We start from the raw sequence: 27734 nt of genomic DNA, 5'->3' as shown, positions 1-27734 counted from the left end.
TCACCATACTTGGCTGAATGTCACTTCACTTTCACTTTCATGTATTCAGGCGGTTTTTAGAAACCTGCTGCTTGCTTTTTTCAGCAACACTCAATGTTTGAGATTAAAATGGAGTGTAAGAACTATAGTCTGACCTTCAAAGCATTTAAGCAACTGAGCGAATCAAATCAAAGGCACAAATACATGTTTTTTTTTATTATTTTTTTTATAAAGACCCCACTGAAGGTCTACTGATAAAAACATCTTCCATCAGTGTTAATCTCAATTGTCAATTTTTTTTTTGTCTCTTATGCTCTCAAAAGCTGCATTTATTTGGAGAAAAAAATAAATTGTTGACTCTTATGATTAAATAGTTGGAAGTCACTTTGGATCATCACTCTTTTGTGTGTTAAACACAGTCTACTAAATATAGACAAATTAATATTAAAGAAAAATAACCGATAAAAAAATCAAAAGGTTAATGGATAATTCAGCAGCAAAAGTAGTATTATTCTAGTATTAACAATTTTATAAAATCCTAAAAATTTAGTGAAAAAAACTTTTAGTGTGGGAAAAAAAATGAATTTTAAGATCTGGTTACTTGGAAAACAAGTAAATATATTTTTATATAAATATATACTGGGGCTGTTGACAATTATTTTATTGTGCATTAATGCAGTTTTTATTATTATTATTATTAAATTGCTCACTGGCTCTGATTACACATACAGACAAACCATGGGACATTGGAGGGGTTTAGGATGGCTGTCATCATGGGTCTCAACCAATGAAAGCATTTGGGGTGAACCTAACACTTGTTACGAGTGACACTGTGCAACAAAATACTTATAGAAACCATTATAATTAGTGATGCTGAAGGAACGCAGTATATGATAGATAGGACAGACCAAGAAAGGCTATTAATAATCTTTCATTGCACAAAAGTATTATACTATGAAAGAATCCAAGACAGAACGGCACAAAGCACTTAAGTGCATCCCGTGCGCAGAATGATGTGCTTCAAGCAACACTGAGTCACAGCGCACAGTGGGAAGAGATTTGGATGCATAGTGTATTATGTCTGTGCAACAGTTTGAGCATTTTCTTTTAACAGTTTTAAATCGCAATGCTCTCTACTCCAGTGTTGTAATCTAACAGACATCCAGTAGAAAGTAACATGATTTAGAAACGGCACTAAACCCCAGTAAGATAAAGTCCATGTATGCACACCCATTGATCTTTATCTACAGATCATGTATAATAATAGGAACATCTTGGAGAGAATTTTATTTTCTTGATTGTCGTAACTGAATGTGACATGCTGTTGGAATGCTGAATGAATGATGACAAAACAGTCACAGCAGAGAGAAGAGTCAACGAAAACCCTAATTTTAAAATGTAAATATTCATCTATACTTCATATTAAACTATGGAATGGCTGCAGAACTCTTGGAATATAGTGGACGAAAAACTTAATAGTGCTTTTTTTTCAAGTACGTTTCTTGGGGCTTAATGATAACACAGATTAGTATATGCCCAATATCGGATTTGGATCGGTTTCGTTTTTGAGTTAGAGTATCGGATTGGTGCATCCCTAAATCCCTTATCATCCCTACCCTTTCAACCGGGAAACTGTTCTCATGGAGATAAGCGCTTACACACTGGATGTTTCTGTCAGGGATAGAAAAAACAATGTCGCTCCTGCTGGTTTATTTGTTTTGTGATGATCAGGTTTCATAATGAACTTTGGCGTGAGACTTTGGTATTTTGTGACATCTGCTGTGAGGACCCAGACTGAATGAAATGATTGATTTTTGCATTATTGACCTGGTCAACAAACTTTCTCTCTGTGTCCTACATGCATGCTACATCAATAACATGACCATTACTGATGATGCAGTTGTGACGGACAAGGAATTACCTTACTTGGAGGTTCAGAACAAACTAGACATGGTGCAACCCCTTATTTACACTGCATGCATCTGAGATGCGTTCTGGCTCTGGAGAGGTTTTGTTCCATCCTCCACACAGTGACAACAAGTGAAGCAACTGACTAAAAGAAAAGCTTGAGATATAACTTAGTTGTTAGAACATTGTTCTGTTTAATGCCTAATAATAAACCTGTTCAGAAATGGTGACAAATGCTTGACTATTAAAAATAACTTTTCTTGTTAAACTTCATTTAAATAAAAGGAGTATTCAAATATTTTTTTTAGCACAAATATTCAAATACATTATTGCCCATCCCTATTATGTTAGTAATCTTTCACTTCTCTGCATTATTCCCCAGTAAATCATGTGGTCAGCCTTTATACAGACATCACATAGTATCTCTGAATGAGAGGTTGAACCATGCTTGAACAATTTAACTTCTGTACGGTTAGACCTTGTTTTTATTTGTTCATAAAGAATCACACGAATCACATGATTATGACCGATAAGCTGTTACATTAGTGAGAACATCACACCCTGCATTAAAGAACTGCAGAGACCACCTGATCTCATCTCTAGACTCATGCTTTTTACACCGCAGGAGACAGGAGGGTTCATGACTCAATATTTCAAAAGAGTTGAGTGAGAGGCTAGGCTGTGTGAAAAGGGAAGAAGTGCTTTTAGTCGGGCTGTGAGTCACTGGTGAGAAGAGGCGAAGGAAGGCTTCATTCCTCCCATGCTAAGAGCTTCAGATTAGACTCAGGTCTGTGTTGTCTTTGTCAGTCTTTATTCACAGGGTTTCATTTGAGGCTCTTTGCATTTGGGTCAACTTTCTTTTAAATAGCATTTTATTTTGAACTTTTATTTTTTATTGTTATTGGTCTATGTTTTATAAGCTGGGCTGTTTTGTGAAAGTCATTTGCAGGTCCTGCTGAAGTTTGATAGGTTGTGTGTAGTAGGTCAGAAGTTTTGAGCCTTGAATCTGAGAGGCCGTTCTGTATTGTTTAGTCACGACTAAAGGTCGGTGTTAGGCACAATGCTCAGTGGAGTTCAAAATATAGCACGACCTTGAGTGACCATTTGTATCCTCCTTATAGTGTGTTTATTTTTTCTTTCTGTGGAAGTTGTGTTCTTCCAGTTACAGCCACTGCAATATCAGAATTTAGCTATGCAACAAATAACTGTCGTATGAGAGATCTGCAGTGGAGTCTGTTGTCATAGCTGTTACAGTGTTGAGGATTGTTGCATGCTTTTTAACAATGACTGTATTTATATGTGCACAGATTGTGATTATTTCCAATTATTATTTTTTGATAACAAGTGTGGTTATTTTTTTTACTGCTATTATTCACATACCCCACTGCACAGCACCAATGATCGACTCAGAAACTGCGTGTTACTGACTGCTGTTTTAATTTATTTACATTTAAGTTATTTAATTATTTGCATTTAAGTCTAATGCAAAACATGTTTGTATGGTTGTATTCCATGCTTTTTCTGTGCCATAGAAATGAGATGGCAATTTGTTTGCCTACACTGTTCTGTAAGGAACAGACTGGTGGCAGCGAGTTTTGTTTTCCCCAGAAATGGGATGCTTTCTTCCCTACCATTGTTTCTAATCTGCATATTATTACAGGTGGGTGGCACATCATTCATGTTTGTTACAAGCACACTTTTAAGGTGTTTACAAGCCTGTGTATTTCAATTAAAATCAGCATTCGTTATGTTAATACGATTATGCTTGCTGCCATTATGAATTTAATCGTATTATTTAAATTTAAGTATTACATTTACATGAGGTAAAATTTAATTGTCATATTGCCAAAATCTCATTATAATAGCATCAACAGGGTGCATGTAAACACTCAGTGTACTGACCAATCAGAAGTCAGGAACAGAACTATTTATTAGTATAAAATAAATATATATACAGTATCTCACAAAAGTGAGTACACCCCTCACATTTCAGCAACTATTTTAGTATATCTTCTCAGGGGACAAACTATTGAAATGAAACTTGGATATATTTTAGAGTAGTCAGTGTTCTGCTTGTATAGCAGTATAGATTTACTATCCTCTGAAAATAACTTGACATACTGCCATTATTGTCAGTATAGCTGGCAACAGTTTTGTATCTCAAAAAGCACTTGCATTCAGTCAATAAAAATCGAATGTCTTCATTTGTTTGAGAATGGAGAAAGACCGTTTCATTATTAGGCTCCAGCGTCATGGCCACATTACCACTTAGGGAGTGCATTATTTCTTTAATAATTTTAACAACTTGCCTGGTGTCACAACCACACCTCAAGATATTGTTCAGATGATTTATTTCAAGATTAATCTTCTGTTGCAAATTCTAAAACGTTATTTTATAGCTAATAACAGAGGCTTGGGCCATTGATATTTAGGCTGATGCAGTTATTAGAGAGAGAAAGAGTAAGGACGTGAATACGTGGGTCTGTGCATCTCGCAGCAGCATTCTGCAGCAGCATCTACTAATAGCAAATCTTTAAGTTGATCTGCCTCAAGAACCTTGCTAATGAGAAAGGTCATGTCATGCAAAACTATTTTACTGGTGAATTCAGGGGGCAGTGCTGATGATAAGTTTCTGTTTGTGTCCACATGAGATGTCTGTAATGTGTGTGCATCTGTGAAAGAGAACAAAGAAACCTGGATTTCTGTACACTAAAAAGGTGAAAACATTCTGGACGAGTGAGCATAGGCACATGCCTAGAATGCTGATGCGTAAATCCAAAAAAAGGGCCTTCAGTATGCACCTGTAAACTACATACTCTTACACATCTATCTTACACATCTCTGTAACAGCTAACACAGACACATGCATATAATTAGCATATTATGCCCCACACAGGCTCTTATCAACAATGACAGCTGATCAACAATTTCAAAAGTAGGCTAGATGGGGATTGGTTAAATTCAGAGTAAATTTCACTACATGGGTCAGTAAAAGTAATCCACCAATACACGGGTCAATATGAACATTAAGTTCACTCTAAAATGATGACGCACCCACAGCAGCAAAACTGTACAAATGCTGGACATCCACATACCAAGCCAGTATTATCAATGCACCACGCACACCTGCAAAACAATGTGCGTGATACAATATTCGTCAAATAACAAAGCACTCACCTGTCACTTGTAAATAAAGTAGTGGTGGGCATAGATTAATTTTTTAAATATAGATTAATCTCGCTGTGATCTTGAAATTAATCTAGATTAAAATGCTCATTCGAATTCAGAATATGTGTGTTACCCAAATAAAATTGACAAACAGTAAGTCTTTGAGAAGGGGTTTATCAAGCTAAGTGGTGCATTAGAAAAGGGGCTCATCTCCTGTTTCCAAAATGCATTACAAAGTGTTTGAGCTAATTCCACATTGCACAAGGTACAAACAACCTTATGCCTGTTTCACACAAATGTTTAATTTTTTTTTCAAGTTTGTAGGTGTCAATGTACAGAAACCAAATAAATGTAAAATAGCACTGGATAGTCTTCAATGTAAAAATGAAATATACAATCAAACCTACATTTGTTCAGACACCTTCAACATTTCTCACATTATTACAGTTTTGCTATATATATCAAAAATTATATCTGGTGTCTGAATAATTTTTGGTTTGACTGTTAAAACTACAAAAGTATTTCAGTCAAGAGCAGTGAGTGATTTTCATTTTCTTGGATTAACATTACAGCAGCCAGTAGCTAAATTAGGCGCGGTCACTTTAAGAGACGATGAACGCATCCAATATAATAACATCCCATTTTTTCCCCTCAACTGTTTACTTTCACTTAATAAATAACTGACAGTTTTTTAGAGCATAATTTTCAAGGTGGATATTTTGACATATTTTGTATGTATTTGTCGGCACAAGAGCAAAAATAAGCAAATTCAATGTTCACCGCGAGTACTGAATTGTGCTCTTTCACATCTTTTAGTTTTTTCAAACTGCGATGTGTATTTGTTCGTTCAGGCGCAGGAGGGACTACGAGGTGAACTTCGCAGAAGAGAGCTCGGTTCAGTGTCGCTGTCCGTGATATACGCGGCTCTCTCTCTCATGCGCGCCGAACACAGCGCGAATGATCAGTTACTCTGTTCAGCTTTTCCGCGTATTGTGTTTGGATGCTTTAATGTCCAAATCGACAAGCGGTAAGGCTGTCCTGAGCATCTTTTTAGGCTGGCCTCAGCCAGTAGGTTATATAAAATAGGTGAAGTTGAGAATAGATTAACAGCGATATTTTTTTTTTTATCGCCCGATAAGAGTCTCGCGTTAACGCAGCACGTTAACGCCAATAACGGCCCACCACTAAAATAAAGTTTGTGCGTCTGTCATTCCATGTCCCTTTACTTGTATTAAAAAAATAAACATGGCCAAATAACTTCTTGTGCTAGCACCGAGCGCAAGTTATTTGGCTATTTTTATTTTTGTTCTGTTAGCCACTCATAGTTGCAATTTTGAAATTACGCACAAAACCCTTGTTAGCAAATTCAGTTTGAGAAGTTTATCCTTTCTCAGTTATTCCTCTTTTGTCTGCAAAAGTGTGCCTTGAAAAAGGCAGATTGGCAACAAGATCTGGTGTAGAGGCGCCTGGCAACTGTGGCTTGGAAATTCCCAACTAAGCGATGGGGCGCAGTGTTGCCAAATGGGGCTAATTTTACACTGTTGCTGCAGGTTGTTTTTCATTTCTGCTGGTTGAAGCGACCTCAGTAATGTGATATTTAGCCCCTGGAATGTGAATTTTACCAGGGAAACCCCACCAAAAATGTGTATTTTACTCCAGGAATGCGATTTTTAATGGGAGACCCCTCAAAAGGCGATTGGGTGGGTTTTGACGAGAAAACCTGGCAACTCTGGCTGGGGGAAGCACTGGGCACATCACTGGTCCCAGAGGGCGTGCCATCATGGAACGTCAAAATTTGATTGGCTGATGGTCCTGTCACTAATGCTCTTTACGAATTATATGCAACGAATTATATGAACAAAAGGAAAGTGCTATCTGTAGTGCTGGTCCCAGACCTTTTTTTTTTATGTAGGATATTCCAGTTCAACCTTAACGAAACTAATCATAGGCCATTTTTGTGGACATGACACATGAAAATGATACCTCAATAATAATAAATTTTTTAGACAATTGTATTTTTTATAGGGCAAGCAGAGAAGTCCCTGCTGACCCTGATGACCCACCTCTGCCTAATAGAACTGTTATAAATAAAATATAAAATTCCCTAGCGTACACTTAAAAACCAAAGTATAAATTGTGCTTTAGATTGAAGAACTTTTGTCTACTGCAAGGATAAAGAGTGATCCTATTTAGCCACCTCTTTTCATCCCTTGTTCCTCTTATCCTTTTATTCCCACAGTTCTTCAGCCGGCACCAAACCAGGCAGTTCAGACTCTGTCAGATGTCCGCATGGCTTTTCCCCGTCACAGGCCGACCAACATTCCGTCTCCTCCGCCCCTCATTCACTCCAAACCCACCGACAAGCCCTCCTTCATTCAGGGGGGCTCCATTTCACAGGTAAGAGAGAAATGCTGTTGATTTGTTATTTTAGACTTGTGGTGCTTCTGCTAAGTTTAAATACTTCCTACATGTAATGGGATCAAGGCAGGGGATCAGGGGCTTTCCTGGTATTCCACTCTGATTCGTGTCTTCCCCTCCTTGTTCCCTGCAGGGAACACCAGGAACATACCTTCCCTCTCAAATGCAGGCTGTGTATGTACCGGAGGTAGTTAAGACCACAGGAGGGTCGATCTCACTTGGCTTGCCAAGACAGCAGGACCCTGCCAAACCTGGTGAGCAAGAGAGAATTGAGAGTATAAATACATCTTTATCCTAACATCAAGCTCATTCTAACTACACTCAGCCATGACATTTGTGGCTAAAATGAATGTTTAATCTAAACACCTGATTGTGTTTGGTGTGTGTTTAGTGTCATATATTAAGCAGGAGGAGTGTTCTCCACGTGGACAGAGCTCTCAGGCGGAGGGTCTTTTATCCAGAGCTCAGTATGAGGGAGTGGTCAGAGGTAAGATGACTTAAAATATACATTACAATGACAAAGAATCATGAATTAATACACAAAAGTAAACCGTTTTACTTAATCCTGTAATCCTGTTAATCCTGGTCCTGGGGACCCTCCCCTCTGCACATTTTGTATGTCTCCGTTATCTGACACACAGGGCCTGTTTACACCTGGTCATTTCATGCGTTTTAACTAATCTGATATCTATCTGATTTGTTAAACATTTCCATTAACACTTGGCCACTTAAATGTGTTGTCGCAAAACATAAAAATCCGATCTTAAATTTCAGCGCTATATTTAAATTTCACGTCAAATAAATCAAAAGATAAGCTCCGCATTTTAATAATTATCAGCTCATTTCAAAATCAAAGACTGCAATAGAGTTTGTGGCATCAGCACTGTAAAGATATGTTTGTCTTACTACTTTTAATGGAGATGTTTGTGTGCTGACCGTCTTTCAGTTTCATTCGTGGCAGTTTGAGAGTCGGCTTGCTGAAGAGATGTTCAGCTCCTCTGGGGCGATGCATGTTGCATTACTGCAGCAGTCATATCTTATCATAGTATGCCATAACATGCTCTTACATGTTTATTATTTTAACATTTTGGGAGGAGTAAAATTTGCATATGTGGTTTCAACAACCAGATGCATTTACGTTTGTCCAGTTGTGTCCTCCTGAAGTGGTTTGAGCGATCAGATTTATATCCGTCTCGAATGTGTTTCAGAGGGCATTTACACCTGGTCTTTTCACGATCAGATATTGATCCAATTTGACAAAATGCATGAAGTGACCAGGTGAAAACAGCCCCTTATAGTTCATGGATCAGTTCACAGATCTCTCTCCTAATGAGCTGATGATCTGAATCAGGTGTGTAAAATAAGGGAGACATGTAAAATGTGCAGGACCAGGATTAAGAACCAATGGTCTTACCATTCAATCACAAAAAAAGAATGGTTTTCTTCCTCTCCTTTGCTGCTAGTAGGACCCATACAGATTCCAGATATGAGAGGGCCGCCTGGAAAAAGCCCAGAGGGCTTGAGTTTCAGAGGAGGCTCCATTACACAGGTATCTTTATCCTAAGCCTTTGTGTAGTATTGGAGTAATTTTCATTTATACTTGTGTAGTATTTCTCACTCTTGCTTTTTCCTCTTTCTAGGGCACTCCTGCGCTGGCTCAGTCCAATGTAGCAGCGGATCTGTTGAAAGGAACTATTGCTAAACTGGCCACAGAGGACCTGAGCTGCCCAGAGAAGAGCCGAGCTGAAGCTCACTCTAAAGCTCATGTTATCTATGAAGGCAAAAGCGGACACATTCTCTCTTTTGATGGTCAGAGCCTGAACTGCTTCCTGTCTGGTGTGCTTGTGACCACTGTATACCTCAGTGATATTGAATAGTAAAATTATAGTTATAGAGTGATGATTATTTTGCTATATTTCCCGGCTCTAGTCATGCTACAGCACAAGTGGAGTCAGATGGTGAAGTGCTTAATTTTTATGGGCTAAATGTTGTCATTGTTAGCTGTGCAACAAGAGCAGTATTCATTTTTATGGAAACTTATTTTATTCCAATAATATATCTCACTTTGTTCCTACAGCCGTTAAGAACCCTAGAGAGGGCACTAGAAGCCCACGAATGGGGCTCGATCTCAAGCGCACATATGACATCATGGAGGGCTCCCGTGGACACCCAACACATGAGACGGCACCTTATGAAGGTTAGTCATGTTTTAGTGTTCTTTATCTGAGAAGGATAATGCACAAAAGATTTGACACAGAAATTATGTTTAAAATGAATCTTTTTAAAGACATTTTCCTTGATTTTTTTTGTTGTTGTTTTTTTTGTCAGGTTTGATCAGCAGAGCACTACCAAGAGAAAATCCTCATGAGTCTAAGGATCGCTCCATACTCACAGGATCCATCATGCAAGGTATACCATAATTTGGATGAATATCCAACATCAAACTTTCTGCATCAAGGTTTTATCATGATTTCCCAAACATTGTTTTCATAACGCAAGGTGCAACGTGATGTAAACAAACTGTTTCATACAGTATTGTTCATGTCACATGTTATGTCAGCAAATGTATTAGCATATATCTATTAGTATGAAGAATTGTAAATCATTTCAAATAATAATACTGGACCTACTTGCATGTTTGCTTTACTAATTTTTCACAAAATGTATCATTCTATATAATTTCTTTCCCATGTTCCAGGAACACCAAGAGCCTCTGAAGTCTATGATGAGGCCTCTAAATATGGTAAACAGATCAAGAGGGAAAGTCCACCCATACGCTCTTTTGAGGGAGGCATCACGAAGGGTAAACCATATGAAGGGGTGAACACCATAAAGGAGATGGGCCGCTCAATTCACGAGATTCCCCGTAAGGAGACTCAAGATAGTCGAAAAACTCCTGTTCTGGATGGATCCATTACTCAGGTACGTGATTTGAGGTTGTTACGGTTCCCACACTAAAATGTATCAATGAAGAACATTCAAATCAATTTAAGATCAGTCAAATAAAAGATACCTTAAGAGAACAGATTCTTTCCATCTTCTAATATTCTCAGTGTGCATGTCTACAGAGTATTCCTCTAAAGTACGAAAGCAGTACTGTGAACCCATCAGCCATCAAGCACAATGTTAAATCTCTGATCACAAGCCCAGTGAAGATCTCACACTCTGCCATCGAAGCAGCTGAGCGAGAGAGGGCCAAGTATGAGGATGCGAAGGCGTCCGAACGTGTCCGTCACACTTCTGTAGTAAACTCCACCTCTGTCCTGCGCTCCACACACACAGAAGCGGGAAAATCTCAACTCAGTCCAGGCATGTATGAGGACAGCAATGCACGCAGAACCCCTACATACTCCGGCACCTCCATATCCAGAGGATCACCTCTGCTACGTGGGCAAGACGGTATGAATGCAGCATCTCTCAATTTCTCTCTTCATTGCCGCCAGATAGTTGTTGTTATAACAATTAAGTACCGATCCCTAGCTTACATCAATTGTACAGGTCATTGTACTGATTTTTTTTTTTTCAAATAGGAAGTATAGCAACAGGTAAACCAGCTTCTCATGAAAGGAAGAACACACTGACTCCAACCCAGAGGGACAGTGTTCCTGCCAAGTCGCCTGTGTCCGGGGGTGAACCTCTTGGTTCTCACAGCCCGTTTGACCCACACCATAGATCTGTAGTACCTGGAGAGGTGTACCGGACCCACCTACCACCACACCTGGACCCCAGCCTCGCTTTTCACCAAGGTAATTGAAGGCATTATGGAATCTAGGGATGCATCGATCCAATACTCGGGATCCTGTTATTTCCTGTGGATCGTGTATCAGTCAGACGAGACCGATCCAAATCCGATACTGTGCGTATACTATACTGTGTTATTGTTGAGCTCCACGAAAGGCACAAAAACATTATAAAGCACCAAAATGTTTAAAGTGTTCTGAAGCTGTTCGGTAGTTCAGTGAAAGGTACAGATTAATATCAAAGTCATTAAATTCAAGTTCACAAACTCTTCTTTCAGCTACAGCGTTCTGTCATCCTCCATTCAGCAATCAAACAGTTCAATTGAACCAGTTCAGAAAATCGGACTGAATTGTTTGAACAGGTTCGCGTCTCCATTAAGCATTAATACACTAATTAAGTTATTCACTTTTTACAACAAAGAGCAATGTGTACATTTTACCAGATTTTAGACTTATTCACTTTTATTTGTAAATAAATTTCACTAGATTTTTCTAGAATTTTTAGATTGATTATATATTTTTTCACTTGTTTTAGTTTTTTTTTTTTTTTTCATTAAAATTAAGTTGTCTTTATGTAGTAGATTGTGTTTAACACACAAAAGAGTGATGATCAGGTCAACACAGAAAAGTATAGAAATTCTACATTGATTTAAAAAAGAACTGTTCTGGTATCGGATTGGATCGGTATCGGCAGATACTCAGAATTTCTGGTATTGGATCGGTTCTGAAAATGTATCATCATCGCATCCCTAATCGAATCTTTGCACGGGCCAGATTTATGAAAATCTTCTTAAGAATAAATTAAGTTCTTAGGATTACTTGGGTTCATAATAATGAATTTCGGATAAATTAAATTCTTAGGATTAATTGGGTTCATAATAATGAAGTTCTTATATATATTCTTTAGAATAAACTCATATTTGTGATTATAAATGTTATTTTAGATTTTGTAAAAATTGCAGTAGTAATATACTGTAATACTTAATATTGAAACAACCCAATATATTTATTGAACATCTTACATTTTGGAATTTAAGACACATTTAATTGAAGTGGATTATTGAATATTATTTGAAGTGGATTATTGTTTTTTCTTTGTACAGAACATATATTGTTTTAACTATATTAGAAAAAAAAAAAACTGTTTTGTAAATCTGATCTTTGTTCTGTTAATCTGACCTTTTGTATCCTTAGTTAATCAGGCTCCGAGCACATGGGTATAGGTGGCTTTGCTTTGCCTAGGAATGGAAAGTTTATTAAATTTATGAATTAGTTCTGTTCTGAAACCATGCAGCCCATAGTGTCGCAAGCAGGAAAAACAATTCTTGTGTGACACGTCACACACAACATTGACTGATGTTCCGAGTAATGGTTCTCTCATAAAAGCACTACTCCTATCTCATTGATAAACATCATGTTTTGGTTTTTCATGCTGCTCTCATGCATTAGATAATAGCATTCCTTTCTCAACTCTCCACTACTGTGGCATATCCACACCATTGACGTCAAGACTATAAGCAGCTGTCTTTTCACCTCTCAATAGCATACATGTTCCCGAGGCAACCATCGCCGACCGGTTACCCCAACACATACCAGCTGTACACGATGGAAAACACTCGGCAAACCATTCTGAACGATTACATCACCTCACAGCAGATGCGCCCTGATGTCACAAGGGGACTGTCACCACGTGAACAGTCAATTGCCATCCCATACCCACCAGCTAGAGGTAAGGCGCGTGGTTCTGTGTGTCTGTGTTTGTTCGTGAAAGTGAATGAACGTATCAAAGGAAGAATGTAGTCTGTAGATATGGTGTTTGTGTGAACTAGTGGCAACCTTTTCCAGACCATCAGAAGCAAATGACCCTCAAGCAAAAAATGTTAAATTTGAGTTCAAAACATTTGTTAAATCCAGGGCTGGGGCTGTTTCTTAGACATTCACTAGACCTGTCTGTCAGTAGCCCCACTAATTAGCTCTAATTTTGCTTTGCTTAGAGAAAAACCATCACTTAGTGGAGACCAGCTTTCAGCCCTCATATCTTAATTTTTGTAATTGAACTCTTACAAATGAAAAAATCTAGAAATTTTTAAGTCTTCCTCTAGTCTATTTTTCTAGAAGATCAGTAGAGGGTGTTGGCTCTTTAAAGTTGAAGCTGATTGGTTGTGGATGCTCACCCTCTGGCCCTTTGCTTCTGTCTGCAAAAGGAATAGTTGATCTAGCCCAGATGCCACCTACCATCCTGTTACCTCACCCTGGGGGCACAGTTTCCCCCTCCCTGGACCGCATCACCTACATCCCTGGACCTCAGACCCCTTTCCCTGCTAGGGCATTCAACCCTGCCTCCATATCTCCAGGTGAGGATCCCACCCCTCCTCTCCTATCCAACACCTGAACTTCCCCTTCCAGTCCTGGTGGTGGTGCTTTAGAAACTCGCCCTGTGCTGCTGCACTGAGATTAGTTTTGCTCGAGGTGCTTTCTTCCACCTAAGTCTAACTTGTAAGCTGTTTTCTGCACTGCTATTGTGGCAATGCGCTGCTACTTAATCTACAGCATCATGACTAAAGGAATTGCATTCCAGATTTATTATCTAGTTTGAATTGATTGTGGTGATTGATAGTGTAATAATACAAAAAAAACACATTTATACTGGAGGTCTTCTTTGTCCCTAAAATCTCTACCCGAACCAAATCACTTACTATCTGAACCAGATGTGCATTCATTCATTTTTATTTGTTTCATGCAGAAAGCAGTAGGGATGCACGATCATGATTTTTTTATGGCTGATTCAGATACCTATTTTTTACAAGCAAACTGTCCGATTCCGATTTTTTTTTTATCTTTAAGCAACAAACAAGAAAAAAGGAAAGTGTGCATAAACAAGATGTTTATTTGGTATTTAATAGGCCAAACTGGCTTTTGGCTATTGAAAACAATAACCATAACCATCTGAAATTAATGGCAGTAACTGCACAGTGAGTAGCCTACATTCAATACAAACATAGATATTACAGACATCAGCATTTAGCTTTTGTTTTTGAATTGGGTTGAAACTACATAGAATTGGCCTTAAATTAAAAGATTAACTGTAACATGTGAAATTAAAGGCAATAACTGCATAGTTCTACAGTCCAAACAACACAATCAACACACATTCAATAAGAGGTTTCTTAATCAGCATTCAGTATTTTAGTTTTTAAATTTGGTTTTAAATAAAAAAAGGTCTTTACCAGTGAGACTAAATAAAAGTATGCTATATAAATACATTATTCCAAAATGTTAAAATCAAATAATATTGATGCGAATAAAACAAAGATGTAAAGTGTTTCATTCATCCAATAAAAAATTTGGGTAATGATTCACATCTATACTTTTTTACTTGAGCCAATGAAAAATGAATAACTTATTGTCTCAAGTAAAAAAATATAGATGTGAATCATTACCCTAAAAATGTTTTAATTGGTTGAATGAAACACTTTTTTTTTCAGTGTGGTACAGCAGGTGATTTTTAAATCAAATTATGTAATTTTAAGGTAAAATAAAAAATAATCATCCTAATGCAGAGCATTTACTTCTGGCTTTTCAAACGTGTATGCAAGTTCTACTTTACAAAAGAAAAAAAAAACATTTCAGTTTTGTCACAGTTTAGTCAGTTTCGTTTTTCATCCAAAGTTGAGCTGAACATCTCTTCACGTTCTACTCGTGTTCAGGGCGCGGACCAGTACAAGTATACGCTCGCGCAGCTTTAGTGCGCGCAGGAAACGGTCTCTTATTTGTGTGCCAGTACACCAACGGCTGATCGCTTCCTGCTATCTGTGCCTCAGAAATGAAGCTCTGCACTTGCAGTGCTGAACGGATGCCCGTGTCCTGCGCACAGATTTCGAAATACTTCCACACAAATGACATAGCGAACGATTACAATTCAGTCTGTGCACGCGGGCGCACTTCCGGAAAAATCGGCTGAAAAAAAGACACAAAACCGGCCGATTGCCGATCACGTATTTTAAGCAAAAACCATCCGGTTCCGATTTATGACCGGTCAACCGGTGCATCCCTAGAAAGCAGCAACATCCAAATACCAAAATCAGAGATGACAAATTAGCAACCCCAAAGTATGTGTAGATTTAAAAGGAGGCCCGACTTCCTACTTTTCTATATAAAAGTAATTCTCCTTAGTAACACTTTGTGGAAATGTAGGACAATGTGTTCTGTGGATTTTCCCAAAATGTTTTAGCAAAAACACAAAGAAATACAGTTGTGCTTTATTTTTTGTTGCTTTATTTGGTCAACAGTGCATTGTTTTTCCACAAATCCAAGTAAATGAACCACTCGTAAATAGGACTGCACGATTAATTGCATGTGATTTGTTATGCATGTCTAATCACCTGCTATCAAATGGAGCGGCACTGAGAACGGCAGCAATGCCTCTTGTTCGCCATCCTCCTTCTGTCTGAAGTCAGTCTTATAATCAGATAGAACGGTTAAAGTAATGAATGTATACAAAAAGTATGCTTTTATATCGTTAGCGATAGACAAACATTATAATACTTTCTCGTTTGTCATCAGCATTAAGCAAATACGCATTTATATCATTTAAATGAATCTTTGAATGACTAATGAACATTTAATATCACAAACCTTGCAAACTTTCATTTTTCGTTTGGTGTTTTGACACAAACCTCTCGTGGGGGTGGGCTTAACAGTGATCTACTCTGATTGGATAGTGAGCTTTTGATGGACAGGTGCTCTCTGACCTGCAAGTACAGATGAGAGGTTTGTGTCAAAACACCAAATGAAAAACTGCGAAGCGTGAGCGAAATCTGTGGTTAATGCATTCAGAATCCATGTTTAACGAAAACGAATCTTTGAAAAACATTAACAAAGAATGAAGCACATTTGAAGAGCCTGTTAAATTTGTGCGACTGAGTTCATTTTTTTCCATTTGTGTTTTTCTTCTTTTGTAATGGCACATTTTTGATAGTTTCTGAAAAAGTTACGTTCAGTTTTATAAAGTTACGTAAATTTAAGCAAATATAATTCCATATATTTGTCCAATGTCATATTCATGTCATTTTCACTGTGTGCTGTATGTAAAATGAGGGTCACCCTGGCTTTATCTGAAAAATGATTCCCACAAACTTCCCAGAATACTGAGTGCCCAGTTGGTTAGTGTTTACTTCCTTTTTAATTATATTTTTATTAAACATTTATTTTATTTGTGAAAAATAGTTTATCTGAAGTATAAGTATATTTTGCACATTTATTTTTTAATCCATTGTCAAAAGATTAAAAATTTCTTAATATGAATTCAGTTGTAAAAAATAAATTATATCGACTTTATATCGGCTATTGGCCCTCTGCTTTCAAAGGCATCAGATGTAAAAAAAAAAAAAAAAAACAATATCGATCGACCACTACTTACTACAGAGCGCTAGTCCAGTGACAAGCTATGCAATATTTTGTCATAATCGCAGATGAAACGCCTTCCATTATGAACGTGATATTGCGTAGCTTGTCAGCGAACTACAGCTCTGTGTAGTAAGTGCCGCTCTATTTGAAATCAGGTGATGGACATTTGCTACTAATCACATAACTGGCTTTTCTGACGAGATACGCATTACAATCACGTGCAATAAATCATGCAGCCCTACTTATAAAGTTCGTTACACATCAAATAACAAGGAAATTTGTGTTAATATTAATATGGAAATCTTTGGTACATTTATTTAAAATGACCTGGAACCCGAGGCTATGAGTATCAACCTGACCCATGGCTGAGGCACTCAACTAAGTGTTGGACCCAAACCTGCTCGAATCTCGTTTTTCATACCCAAATGTGACTCTAAAGACTTCAAATTTATAGTCTTTCTTTTCACTCCATATTATTAAAACCGAACACGCAGCTCTAGTTTAGTCAAATTTATAAATATCTAAATTATTTTAATGAACCAGTCCAAAAGATGCATAATCTGTTCAGATCAGTTTATTGCCTTAGCAGGTTTCCTGCTGAATCCTGTTTGTGCTGACAGACATAAAGTATCATTTTGAGGGATTAGATTGAGCTTATTGACAATTATAAAGAATGAAGAGTGCTGCTGGTGTCAGTCTCTGTCTGCATGAGATTGTACCTTAAAATGTATGTATATGTAAGATATTAGTTGGAATTTAAAGAGCTATTTGCTACATCCCTTCTTCTTCATGTTCCCCTACCCTGAGATCCTGTCTTTACTGCCCACTTCTGGGTGCATCTCAAACATCATTTTGGCAAATTTCTGGCCTTGGCTCAGTATTGTCACTATTTAGAGTGCAGGTGGTCTAAAGGTGAGTAGATCTTGACTGTCTAAACGTCTATTCAAGCTGAGAGAGGAATTATGGAGTGAAATGAATTGCAAAAGGATGATATTCCTAGATATATTTGCACTCTGTGTGAATATGATTTCAGAACTGTGTTTCATGGATCATGTGTCTGTGTTGTGCTACAACACCTGTAACTATGCTGATCTTTTAGCATCATGCCATGTGCTGTCTTTACATATGGTTTGAATCTTCAAACTGTTTGTTTCATTCAGATGTTTTATGTAAAATAATTTCACAAAGCTAAAGTCAGTCCACTCTGTTTTTGCTTCAAATTTAGAAATTATACAATCTAATTGCAATCTATATAACTTGTAGGCCTATGTAGCATCTTTGTTTGGATTGTGATTAAAATACAGTGGTTGCCTCTAATTATAAATGGAAAGAGCCCAGGCTAAGCCTTAGTTTATATGAAGACATTTCATTTTTATGATTTTATTTTATTTTTTTAAATTCTATTTAAAATCAAAATTTGTTAATATAAAAATTTGAGTTAAATGAATTGTTACATCCCTATATTCTCCTGGTTTTTGCTGTGGTATTGAAGGAGTAAAGTGTTATTTGAATAATAAAAATTGTTCATCTGAAAAATTATCAGATCTGTGACTCAAATCTGTAATATGGTCCGAGCTGTGAGTTTTTTGATCCATTGCACCCCAAACTCTGGACTTGTTATTTGAAGAAAAAATAAAGTTAAGTTTTTGCTCATGCTGATTTTTCCACAGTGAAGTTCAGTCGATGTCTTTTTCTGCATTTTCTTTTATTTTTTATCCTGGATAGTTAAATTATTTTTGGTCTACCAAATCTAAAGAATGCCTGCCCGAGGGCCACCGGGGATTTTGAAATATTTCGAGCCCTGGTCTTGATGAATGGATTAATGCCAATGTTATTCATATAAATGTATATATTTCTGCAATAATTTCACATCACTGTTCTCATGAATTTGTCTGCTATTCCTAACAACAACAACACAGCTGGCCCTGTCAAAGTGCAGCAAGTGTCAAAAAAGCCCTTTTGGTTTTAAACCAACTTTTTGTTTTTGTGTTTCCTGTTCTTCACTCCCTACAGGACATCCTGCCCATCATAGTGCCACTGCAGCTATTGTGGAGAGGGAGAGTCAGAGAGAGAAGGAACGCGAAAGGGAAAGGGAGCGAGAGAGAGATCAGAGAGAACGAGAACGTGCAGCAGTAGAATATATGCGTGGAGGTAAGACTAATTGACACAGAAGGAAATGATGTCACCAATAATGATCCATTCTGCTCAGTCAATAACAAACTGATGGATTCTGCCAATATTCTCAGGATGTGTCTCTGTTTTTGTTGCAGGTTCTGAACAACCTGGCCGACCAGGCAGTCGTAGTTTTCTGCGTTCCACTTCACCCTCTGTGAGATCACAGGAGGGCGTCCTCCAACAGCGGCCGAGCATCTTCCAGGGCACCAACTCCAAGAGCGTCATTACCCCACTCATGTGAGCAATTCGCTATTTATGGCATCAGTATAAAAATTCATATAGTTTTTTTTTTTACATTTCGAAATGCGCACATTAACTTTAATTTTATTATATTAAAGGGTTACTCCTCCCCATGGGTGAAAATGAAAATTTTATCATTAATCACTTAGCCCCATGTCGTTCGAAATGTAAAAGCTTTGTTCGTCTTCAGTACACAATTTAAGATATTTCAGATGAAAACCGGCAGGCTTGTGACTGTCCCATAGACCGCCAAGTAAATTACACTGTCAAGGTCCAGAAGAGTATGAAAGACGTCGTCAGAATAGTCCAAAATAACGACTTTATTCAACTATTTGTCTCATCTGTGCCTCTCTGCATCACCATAGCACCATTTTGGTGAATATCCGCTGGAAGCAAACTGCGTACGCTATTCTGTGTCAGCTGCACCACAAGGATGATGCAGAGAGACATGTGTGAATAAAAAACTACATTTAATCTGTTCATAAAGTGAGCATATCTATTCAGAATACTTGGGTTAAACCATTCAGTTCATTTGGAATTCTTTTGCAATCCCTTTGTGATCTTCATTTGTGTTCAAACATGAAATTCTCATCTGCTTAGAACAACATGAATGCAAGTAATTGATGGCAGTTTTCCTTTTTATGTGAACAATCCCTTTTAATTAATAGATTTCAAATGTTAGATTTGTACTATTAAACTGATTGTTTTGGTTGTCCAGGCAAATGCCCTCACAAGCGGCTGCATCTCAATCCAGTTACAGTGCAGCTGATGCCCTCGCCGCCCTTGTGGATGCTGCCGCCTCTGCCCCGCAGATGGATGTGGCGAAAGTCAAGGAGGGCAAGCACAATAACAGTAGCTCCCGGGATGATGCCGTGATGTCATCACGACGGGCAGCACAGGAGTCGCAAGAGGTGGAGCGTCGTTCAGTGCAGTCTCCATATGGGGACGTACCACTTCCTAGTGGGAAACCTTCCCATCCTGTGTATGCAGAGGGTGGAGGACCTGCAGGGAGCAAAGAGAAAGCCCCACCCACCAAGTCACGCATGGAGGAGGAGCTACGCACCCATGGGAAGACCACCATAACTGCTGCAAACTTTATTGATGTCATCATCACGCGCCAGATTGCCCCAGATAAAGATTCCCGTGAGAGAGGCTCACAGAGCTCGGACTCCTCCAGCAGCAGTGAGTGTCATCAGATAGACAATGTTTCTTTATTATTATTTATGTAGAGTAATAATAATGATGCCAACAGAGGTTGCGTAACTCTGCACGGTCTGTACAGTTCATGAATATCAGTCACATATGTTCCCTACCATTCTAGACTTCTTTTAAAATAAATAACTTGTGATCACCAAGGCTATATTTATATCATCAATAATATAGAAATATTATGAGATATATTAGTTTTTTAATTTGAGTTCTCCGCATCCATTTCTCCAGTCTTCAGTGTCACGTGATTTCTCAGAAATCATTCAGATATGCTCTGGTGCTCAAAAACATTTATTATTAAGATCAGTGTTGAAAACAGCTTAATTTATTTGTGGAAAGTTTGATACATAAACCTTGATAGCACAACCTGTGACCCAACTTAGACTGACAACAGTGCCAGACTTCTGAGCTGAGATTTGACAGACTAATTCCATTAAAGGGAGTGAACTGTAGCTCTTATCACAGGAAATAAATTTGCTCTCTTTTCTAAATGACTTACTAGAAAGGCTGCAAGAAGTTTGTTTCAATGCCGACTTCTGTGTAATCTGTTCATTTTTATATCACATTGCTTGGTGGTAGATATTAACAGATGGATTTATTTATAAAAATGGCATGTTGTCTTCCTAATAAACAGAAAAGCATCAAAAGCCCCATATATAACATTTGATTGTGGTCCCAAAGTAGCTTCACTGCTGCTCACCGTGTTTTTTCTCTTGAAGTGTTTATTTGGATGTAGGTTGAAGACAGTGTGATAAAGGTGTAGAATGGCACACCCTCTCTTACTAACCAGTCAGCTTTATTTACTCACAAGCCTGTAACATCACGTCTGCATGTGGTTCAGTGTCATCCAGTCGTTATGATGTTCCGGGTGGAATCGAGGTGATCAGCCCTGCTCAGTCTCCAGCCCTGAGAGAAGAGAAGAACGAAGGGTCTTTCCCATCAGAAAAGAGCTCTCAGCCACACACAGGTGAGACTTCAGATCCCTGGCGCCACAGCCAGCAACTTGAATGTCTGTTCTGTCAAGATGGGGTTAATCTTCTTAATATTTTTGGAACACACCCAGGTTATTTTTCACCCAAAAAAAAAAGTTTATATTATTTAGATTAATTAGAGCCATAAAGATTTTTTTAAATCGTGATATGATCAAATATTTTATATGACAGTTTTTTTTTTTTACTATGATCTTATGTTGTGTAGGATTAAGGTTTGACATGAACCGGTTCAGGCAGTCAGGAGAATCAGGACCTTCTGCCCCTCAGCAGCCCCCCTCCTCACAAGCAGATAGTTATGGACCCGTCCCGAAAACACACCGCATCATGACCCTCGCCGATCACATTTCAGTAAGGCCCACTCATACTCTTGATGCTCGGTCATGTCACTTCTCTTTCATTGCCCTCACTTTCTCTCTCTCTGTGTTTCAGCATATCATTACTCAGGACTTTGCCAAGAGCCAAGATGCTCCCCCATCATCCAGCTCACTGCCTTCCTCTTCATCCTCCTCCTCCTCACTCTCCTCCACAGGTGTGGGAGGTCGAGTAAAAGCCCCTAACCGCTATAGTCCAGAAAACCCAGCTCCTACTGCACACCACCAGAGACCACCAAGCAGAGTCTCTCCCGAGAACGCCTCCGATAAACAAAGAGCAAGGTACATATGAATACAGACACAGTGTACAGTCATGGCCAAAAGTTTTATGTTTTGCAAAAGTTGGCTGCTTTCAGTATTTTTTTACACTTCTGTTCAGCAAGGACTTAAAGTGATTTGAAATGACATTAAAGATATTAATAATGTTACACAATATTTATTTAAAATAAATACTGTTCTTTTGAAATTTATATTCATCAAAAAAATCTAATGATGAAAAAATATGAAATTAAACTATTTCTCAATATTACACATTGAGAAATATTATAATTTAATGTTTTAGTCAGTTTAAATTAATATTATTATTAAAAAAAACAGATCTTACTCCAGACTTATGAATGATAGTGAATGTGAATATTTGTATACGGCCACATCCAACCAACGGTCTCTTTTGAGAGCTGAAGGACTGTAAGTTCTAGAATGACTACCATTCCTTACAAGCCCTTCAACTGATCTGTGAAACACACTCAAAACAATGTCCCAGCAGCCTCTGTCTCTCTCAGGCCAGGTAGGTCTCCTGATCGAGGACGAGGAGCAGAGAACTATGAGCCCATCTCTCCTCCTCAGGGTTATTCTGGGTCTGATAAACCGGAGGCCAGAGTGCTGCAGGGCCAGAGACGAGAGCAGGATCTCCCTGAACAGAGGTACTGTAGAAATTGATTATCCCTGTTTACTACTTTAATGTATAAGCCTTTATTTATGCCTTTTTAAATTACCCATCATTTTTCAGGCTTATGTTAAGAATGATAAAGAAAAAAAACAATATTTAAATTATATGATAAAGTCGTAATAAAGTTGTTTAATTAAAAACAACTGCCTGTGTACCTGAATGTTGTCTGTTTATTATCTTAGATATTTTGGGCTACCCAGATTTCCTATGCCATATGCATTGTGTGACCTTAGTCCTTTCTTCTGTGTCAGGACTGACTCGCGCTCCCCAGGCAGCAGCAGTTACCTGCCCTCATTCTTTACCAAACTGGAGAGCACGTCTCCTATGGTTATGTCCAAAAAGCAGGAGATCTTCCGCAAAGCAGAAGTCGGTGAGTGACAACAGCGAGCCCATTGTCTCAGAGACCTACTGACATTAAAGCTCAGGATATTTACTTCAATGTGTATATGTATAATTTTATAAAAAAATAAAATAAACTTGTTGTTCTAAGACCTATTCGATTCCTGGCCTTAAATTAAATGATTCCAGAATAGATTTTGTATTCCCTGTTAATTAGCTACTAGCATAGGCTACAAAATATTTAATTCATGCTTTTTCATTTGAATAAATATGTGCATGGTCACTACGGCACTAGGTTAAATATATTTTTTACAAATTCTCAATATTGCAGATTATTGTCTGTAACTGACTTTTATTATTGAAATAACGATAATTGGAAGACATCGTCAATATACGATAATATCGTCATATCGTCCAGCCCTATGTTGAATATAATGTTAAACATTGAATATGCACGCTTGTATAGCTGATGTGCACAAGCTGATAAGAAAAGCACGCTGAGGGGATTGAGCACGTGCCGAGGCAATATCCCTTTCTCACAGATATTACAGAAAAGTTTGTTGTTTGGTCAGGAAACTAAAGGAAATGTGTTTGCTAAATGAAGCCAACTAGTGTAATTCATATTATACTTTGGTTTCTGTACCCAATATTTAAAAAAAATTACAAATGCAAACGTGAAAGTATTGGTGTCAGAGTCATTCTGGGAAAAGTGGTATCGGTGCATCCCTAATTTAGGCAAGGCATGTTTATTTATATAGCACATTCCATACACAGTGCTAATTCAAAGTGCTTTACATAAAATAAAATAAAATAGTAATAAACCAATAATTAAAAAACAATGGCTACCTGATTGCAACTTATTTCTCCTTCCCATTTTCTCCTGACATCAACAGGTAATGCTCAGCCAGGCACAGAGATCTTCAATCTCCCAGCAGTAACAACATCAAGTGAGTTTCACAACTTATCAGTAGTATTAATTTCACCATAAAAACATGTAACTGCTTCAACACTTGGATCATTTGATGTGTTTTTCTGTGTTTGTGTTTTAATATCATAGTTTAAACGCTTCTTAAATTGGTTTCAGTGTTTCCATTAAGTGCATGTGTGTATGTGATTTCTCCTTTCAAGACAGTGTAAACCCTAGAAACCACTCGTTTAGTGATCCAGCCAGTAATCTGGGTCTGGAGGACATCATCAGGAAGGCTCTGATGGGGAACATGGAGGAGAAGCAGGAGGACCAGCAGCAGCAGCGTCAAGTCCAGCTGGGGACAGGGAACACCTCAGGCAGTATTTCAGACAGCCGACAGGAGGCCAGCCCATCCCCTAACACAGGTTCATACTGTAAACTCACATAAAGAGTGCTTTGTGGGTCAGCTCATTACCAAGGGGGAAAAAAGTGTATTTGTCTTTTAATCTGTGTGTGAATAAATACATAGATACTACTGGTCTTTAGGGGATAAGCACTCTGAATTAGAGCGGTCACAATATCAGATTTTTTGTATTTATCACAGCTAAAAGCATTCATGATCATTTTCACAATATCTACAGAAATGAAAATAAATAAATGCTATCTGTTAAATGTATCTTTTTGTTTTCTCTGTTTTGGTCAATGAATTACACTCAAATAATGAGTGTAGGGAGGTAAAGAGAGAGTTTGTAATCCAAAAGAATTGCTGTTGATTGGCATATCCTACAGACTGTGTAAAAAAACGTACATTGGCAAGCTAATTTTTTAGGGGCATGTTTTGCTTTTGTCGGTCATCCCCAACATAATTTTGAGCAGCAATAAGAACTACAAATTGTCTCAATGTCGTCTTTCTGTTGTTTCTTAACATAATATCTAAATTTCATTTTTTTTTAAATGTATTGTGATTCCTCTGTTCTGAATCTTTACATTCAAGACCAGACCAAAATGTGTTTAGGACCTAAACCTCACTGCTGACATCCTTGTCTATCTTTCTGCCTCCATAGCAGGAAAACAGAAGCTGCAGAGTAAAGCTAACAGCAGGAAGTCAAAGTCTCCTAACCCAGGCCAGGCGTACTCTGCCGGAGAACGGCCCTCTTCTGTGTCCTCCGTTCATTCGGAGGGCGATTACCACAGACAGGCTCCCACATGGGCTTGGGAGGACCGGCCATCATCCACAGGTGAGTGACTTGATTGTGAATTAATAGATGAAATTGTTCTGTTAGTCACATTGGTTGAAATTTCAAATGGTTGTTTCTCTCTTTCCTCCTGCCTCAGGTTCCATGCAGTTCCCTTATAACCCCTTGACGATGCGCATGCTCAGTAGTACTCCTCCCACCTCCATGGCTAGCTTATCTCCCTCCATGCAGTCCCAGCAGCAGCAGCAGGGTGGCGTCTCTGGTCCCGTGACCCTGACGCGAGCATGGGAGAGAGAGCCCCCGCTACTGTCAGAGCAGTACGAGACCCTCTCAGACAGCGACGACTGAGGCAGGTGATCCACGCCGCCTCACTCCTGTTCACCGTGGCCCTTCTTTCGCCGTCTTTATGAATCCCTCTCACAGCCATTTGAGAGTGCGGTTACGCTGGTAAGGAGGACGTATGTTTGGTGCTACTTTGGTGCCCACTGGTGGTCAAAGAGAACATTGCAGAGAGCCACTGAGTTTCAGGATTGTATCCGATGCTTTGATTTTTGGCCTGTTTGGGTACGAGAACTAGAAAAATCCCAAGTGAATAGAGACATCAGAGTCAAAAGGATGAAGACCTTGTAAAAAGAGACTTGTTTGCTGAAAATGTTTCTGTAAAAAAAAAATGTCTTTAAAAAAAAGATCTATGTATGTAAATAGAGGAAACTTTTGCAGTGTTTTCCCTTTAACTCGTTTTCTTTTGTGGATTTTAACTTTGCATTTTAAATTTGGATGGATTGGTGGGTGGAACAAGACATTGTGGAGATTTTCGTGGTCCATTGGGTGAAGAGCATTGAGCTTCCTGCTCCTGAAAGTAATGGTCTTATAGAAACTACTCCAAAGGAAACGCAGAAAGGACTTCATTACCTTAGTCCCTCCAGATGCGGACCCTGTCTGTGCAGCACTGTTGAGATATTCTCTGCCCTGTTACTTTAGGGAGGAAGTCACAATCATTCATCAACTGTTTTAGGAGGGCGGTATAGGAGCTCGTCTGATTCAAAGTGAAAATTCAGACATGAATGTTTCTTCTGTTTTACACGTGCTTTTTCTTTTCAGCTTGGTTCTAGTCTTCAGTAGTGGCCTGTTGCAGATCTGTTGAGAGCGGTTTGGCCCTACAGTTGAATGGCTGACAGTTTGCTTGTAAGCCGTCTTTTACTAATCATAAAAGAACACGTATAACGTGTATATTCTGTCAACTGCAAAACAAAAATACAAAGATAAAAAGAGGAAGTACTTGATGCACCATTGTTGCACTTTTTTCCTTTAGTAATTTTGAGAAGCTTAAGATCATACTACCTAAAGTCTAAGTTATTCAATGTCATGCAGAGGCCTGAAATGCTTTCAGATAGATTCATGTTTCAGTCTCTTACTTCATCTGCATTTTCAATTCTTGGAAATTCTTGGACCTAGTCTTTTTTTTTATTGTTTTGTTTTTACTTGGATTAAGTTTATAAATTGGTACCATTTATCTCAGCAGCTCACGCGCAGAGATCTAAATATCTCTGTCTGAAAGTGAATAAGCTCAGTTTTAGTTACTTGCAGAAATAGTTCAATGTGATCAAAGCTAATGGAGTTCCCTGATATCTGAAGGCATCTCTTGATCCTGCTTTTTCCCACTTCATGTGCTTTTGCTTTGTTCAAATAACACCACCAGTCTGATCTTTACTTTAATATGATGGATTCATTTTCTTCAGATGTCTAAAAATGTTGAGCTCATTTCGATATTTTTCCTGTCATTTTCAGCATCAATGTTATATTCATCCTGTTTTATCGGGATGTCAAGTGTTTACAATGGCGATGACAAAAATGGTGAAACTTGAATCTTAAAGAAAATTAAAATTGCTCATCATGTCCGTATATTTTACAGTTCAGCTTTGCAATGGTGTCTTTTTTTCTGCTCCGTTCTGAATCAAGACTTGAGGAAAAAAAGTTTCTTGTCCCCTGATTTTGAAAGTGTTTGTATCACACTGTCTCCTCAGTAGTGGATGAGAAATGTGCAGACCAATCAATAAAGTAGAACAGATTTCCACCTCTCTGAAACAAACCGCGCTGTATCTTCTGTCTCTACTGTGTTTCTTTCCAATCAGCTACCATGAAAATCCAAGATATTTTGAAAAGGAAGATTTGGCATACTGGTTTTGAATGACATAAGGGTGAAAAAAAGCATTAAACTGCTTTTTTATATAGCTCTGACTGAATTCGTAAGAAAGAAAGTGACGTGGCATACAGCCAAGTATGGTGACCCATACTTGGGACCTCAGTCATGGTATTAAGGGTGGGAGAGAGCCCTGTACATTCACTCCCGCCACCTACAATTCCTACCGAAACTCGAACTCACAACCTTTGGATTACTATACTCTTACTGTACATCTTTTTATTTACAAATCATTGTGTGGAGTTCAAAAATGTAATCTCAAGTCATCTAAAAATTGTTAATATATAGATAATAACAGCACCTGTACAACACATTCAAAATAACATTACAACACATATCAGTAAACTCTCCCTCGTTCATGAAAAAAGGGGGTAGAGAGCTAAAACAAGTATTTTGAAAATACAAACACTTCCATGAATCTGAAAATTTATGTCAGAACAGCTTTACAAATGATTTAAACCAAAAATTGCTTTACTTAGATTTCATGAATGAGTCCTAATAAACCGAAATAAAACAAATGTTAATTGATTTAAAAAC

General features: G+C 38.1%; 1 protein-coding gene across 15 annotated transcripts in view; it reads left to right on the top strand.

The window, feature by feature from the left end:
* The window catches only part of ncor1 (nuclear receptor corepressor 1), an 81775-nt gene extending 54689 nt beyond the window's left edge, over window positions 1-27086 (top strand). For 9 of the 15 annotated variants that reach the window (XM_026250705.1, XM_026250698.1, XM_026250690.1 and 6 more), the window contains 24 exons: window positions 7295-7452; window positions 7607-7727; window positions 7865-7960; window positions 8937-9022; window positions 9114-9282; window positions 9551-9670; window positions 9802-9882; window positions 10172-10395; window positions 10542-10872; window positions 11004-11219; window positions 12757-12942; window positions 13418-13567; window positions 18633-18770; window positions 18890-19031; window positions 19753-20216; window positions 21085-21210; window positions 21441-21583; window positions 21665-21888; window positions 22389-22529; window positions 22807-22925; window positions 23788-23841; window positions 24023-24226; window positions 24866-25039; window positions 25137-27086. In XM_026250705.1, coding sequence (XP_026106490.1) covers window positions 7295-7452; window positions 7607-7727; window positions 7865-7960; window positions 8937-9022; window positions 9114-9282; window positions 9551-9670; window positions 9802-9882; window positions 10172-10395; window positions 10542-10872; window positions 11004-11219; window positions 12757-12942; window positions 13418-13567; window positions 18633-18770; window positions 18890-19031; window positions 19753-20216; window positions 21085-21210; window positions 21441-21583; window positions 21665-21888; window positions 22389-22529; window positions 22807-22925; window positions 23788-23841; window positions 24023-24226; window positions 24866-25039; window positions 25137-25345 — 4076 coding nt within the window. In that variant the 3' untranslated portion in view covers window positions 25346-27086. The remainder of the gene's footprint in view (window positions 1-7294; window positions 7453-7606; window positions 7728-7864; window positions 7961-8936; window positions 9023-9113; window positions 9283-9550; window positions 9671-9801; window positions 9883-10171; window positions 10396-10541; window positions 10873-11003; window positions 11220-12756; window positions 12943-13417; window positions 13568-18632; window positions 18771-18889; window positions 19032-19752; window positions 20217-21084; window positions 21211-21440; window positions 21584-21664; window positions 21889-22388; window positions 22530-22806; window positions 22926-23787; window positions 23842-24022; window positions 24227-24865; window positions 25040-25136) is intronic. The other 6 variants (XM_026250647.1, XM_026250638.1, XM_026250654.1 and 3 more) reach the window with 3 other exon arrangements.
* The last annotated feature ends 648 nt before the right edge of the window (window positions 27087-27734 follow it).

The sequence above is a fragment of the Carassius auratus genome, chromosome 5, assembly GCF_003368295.1.
Source record: "Carassius auratus strain Wakin chromosome 5, ASM336829v1, whole genome shotgun sequence".
NCBI lineage: Eukaryota > Metazoa > Chordata > Actinopteri > Cypriniformes > Cyprinidae > Carassius > Carassius auratus.
This window is presented reverse-complemented; position numbering and strand designations above follow the sequence as displayed.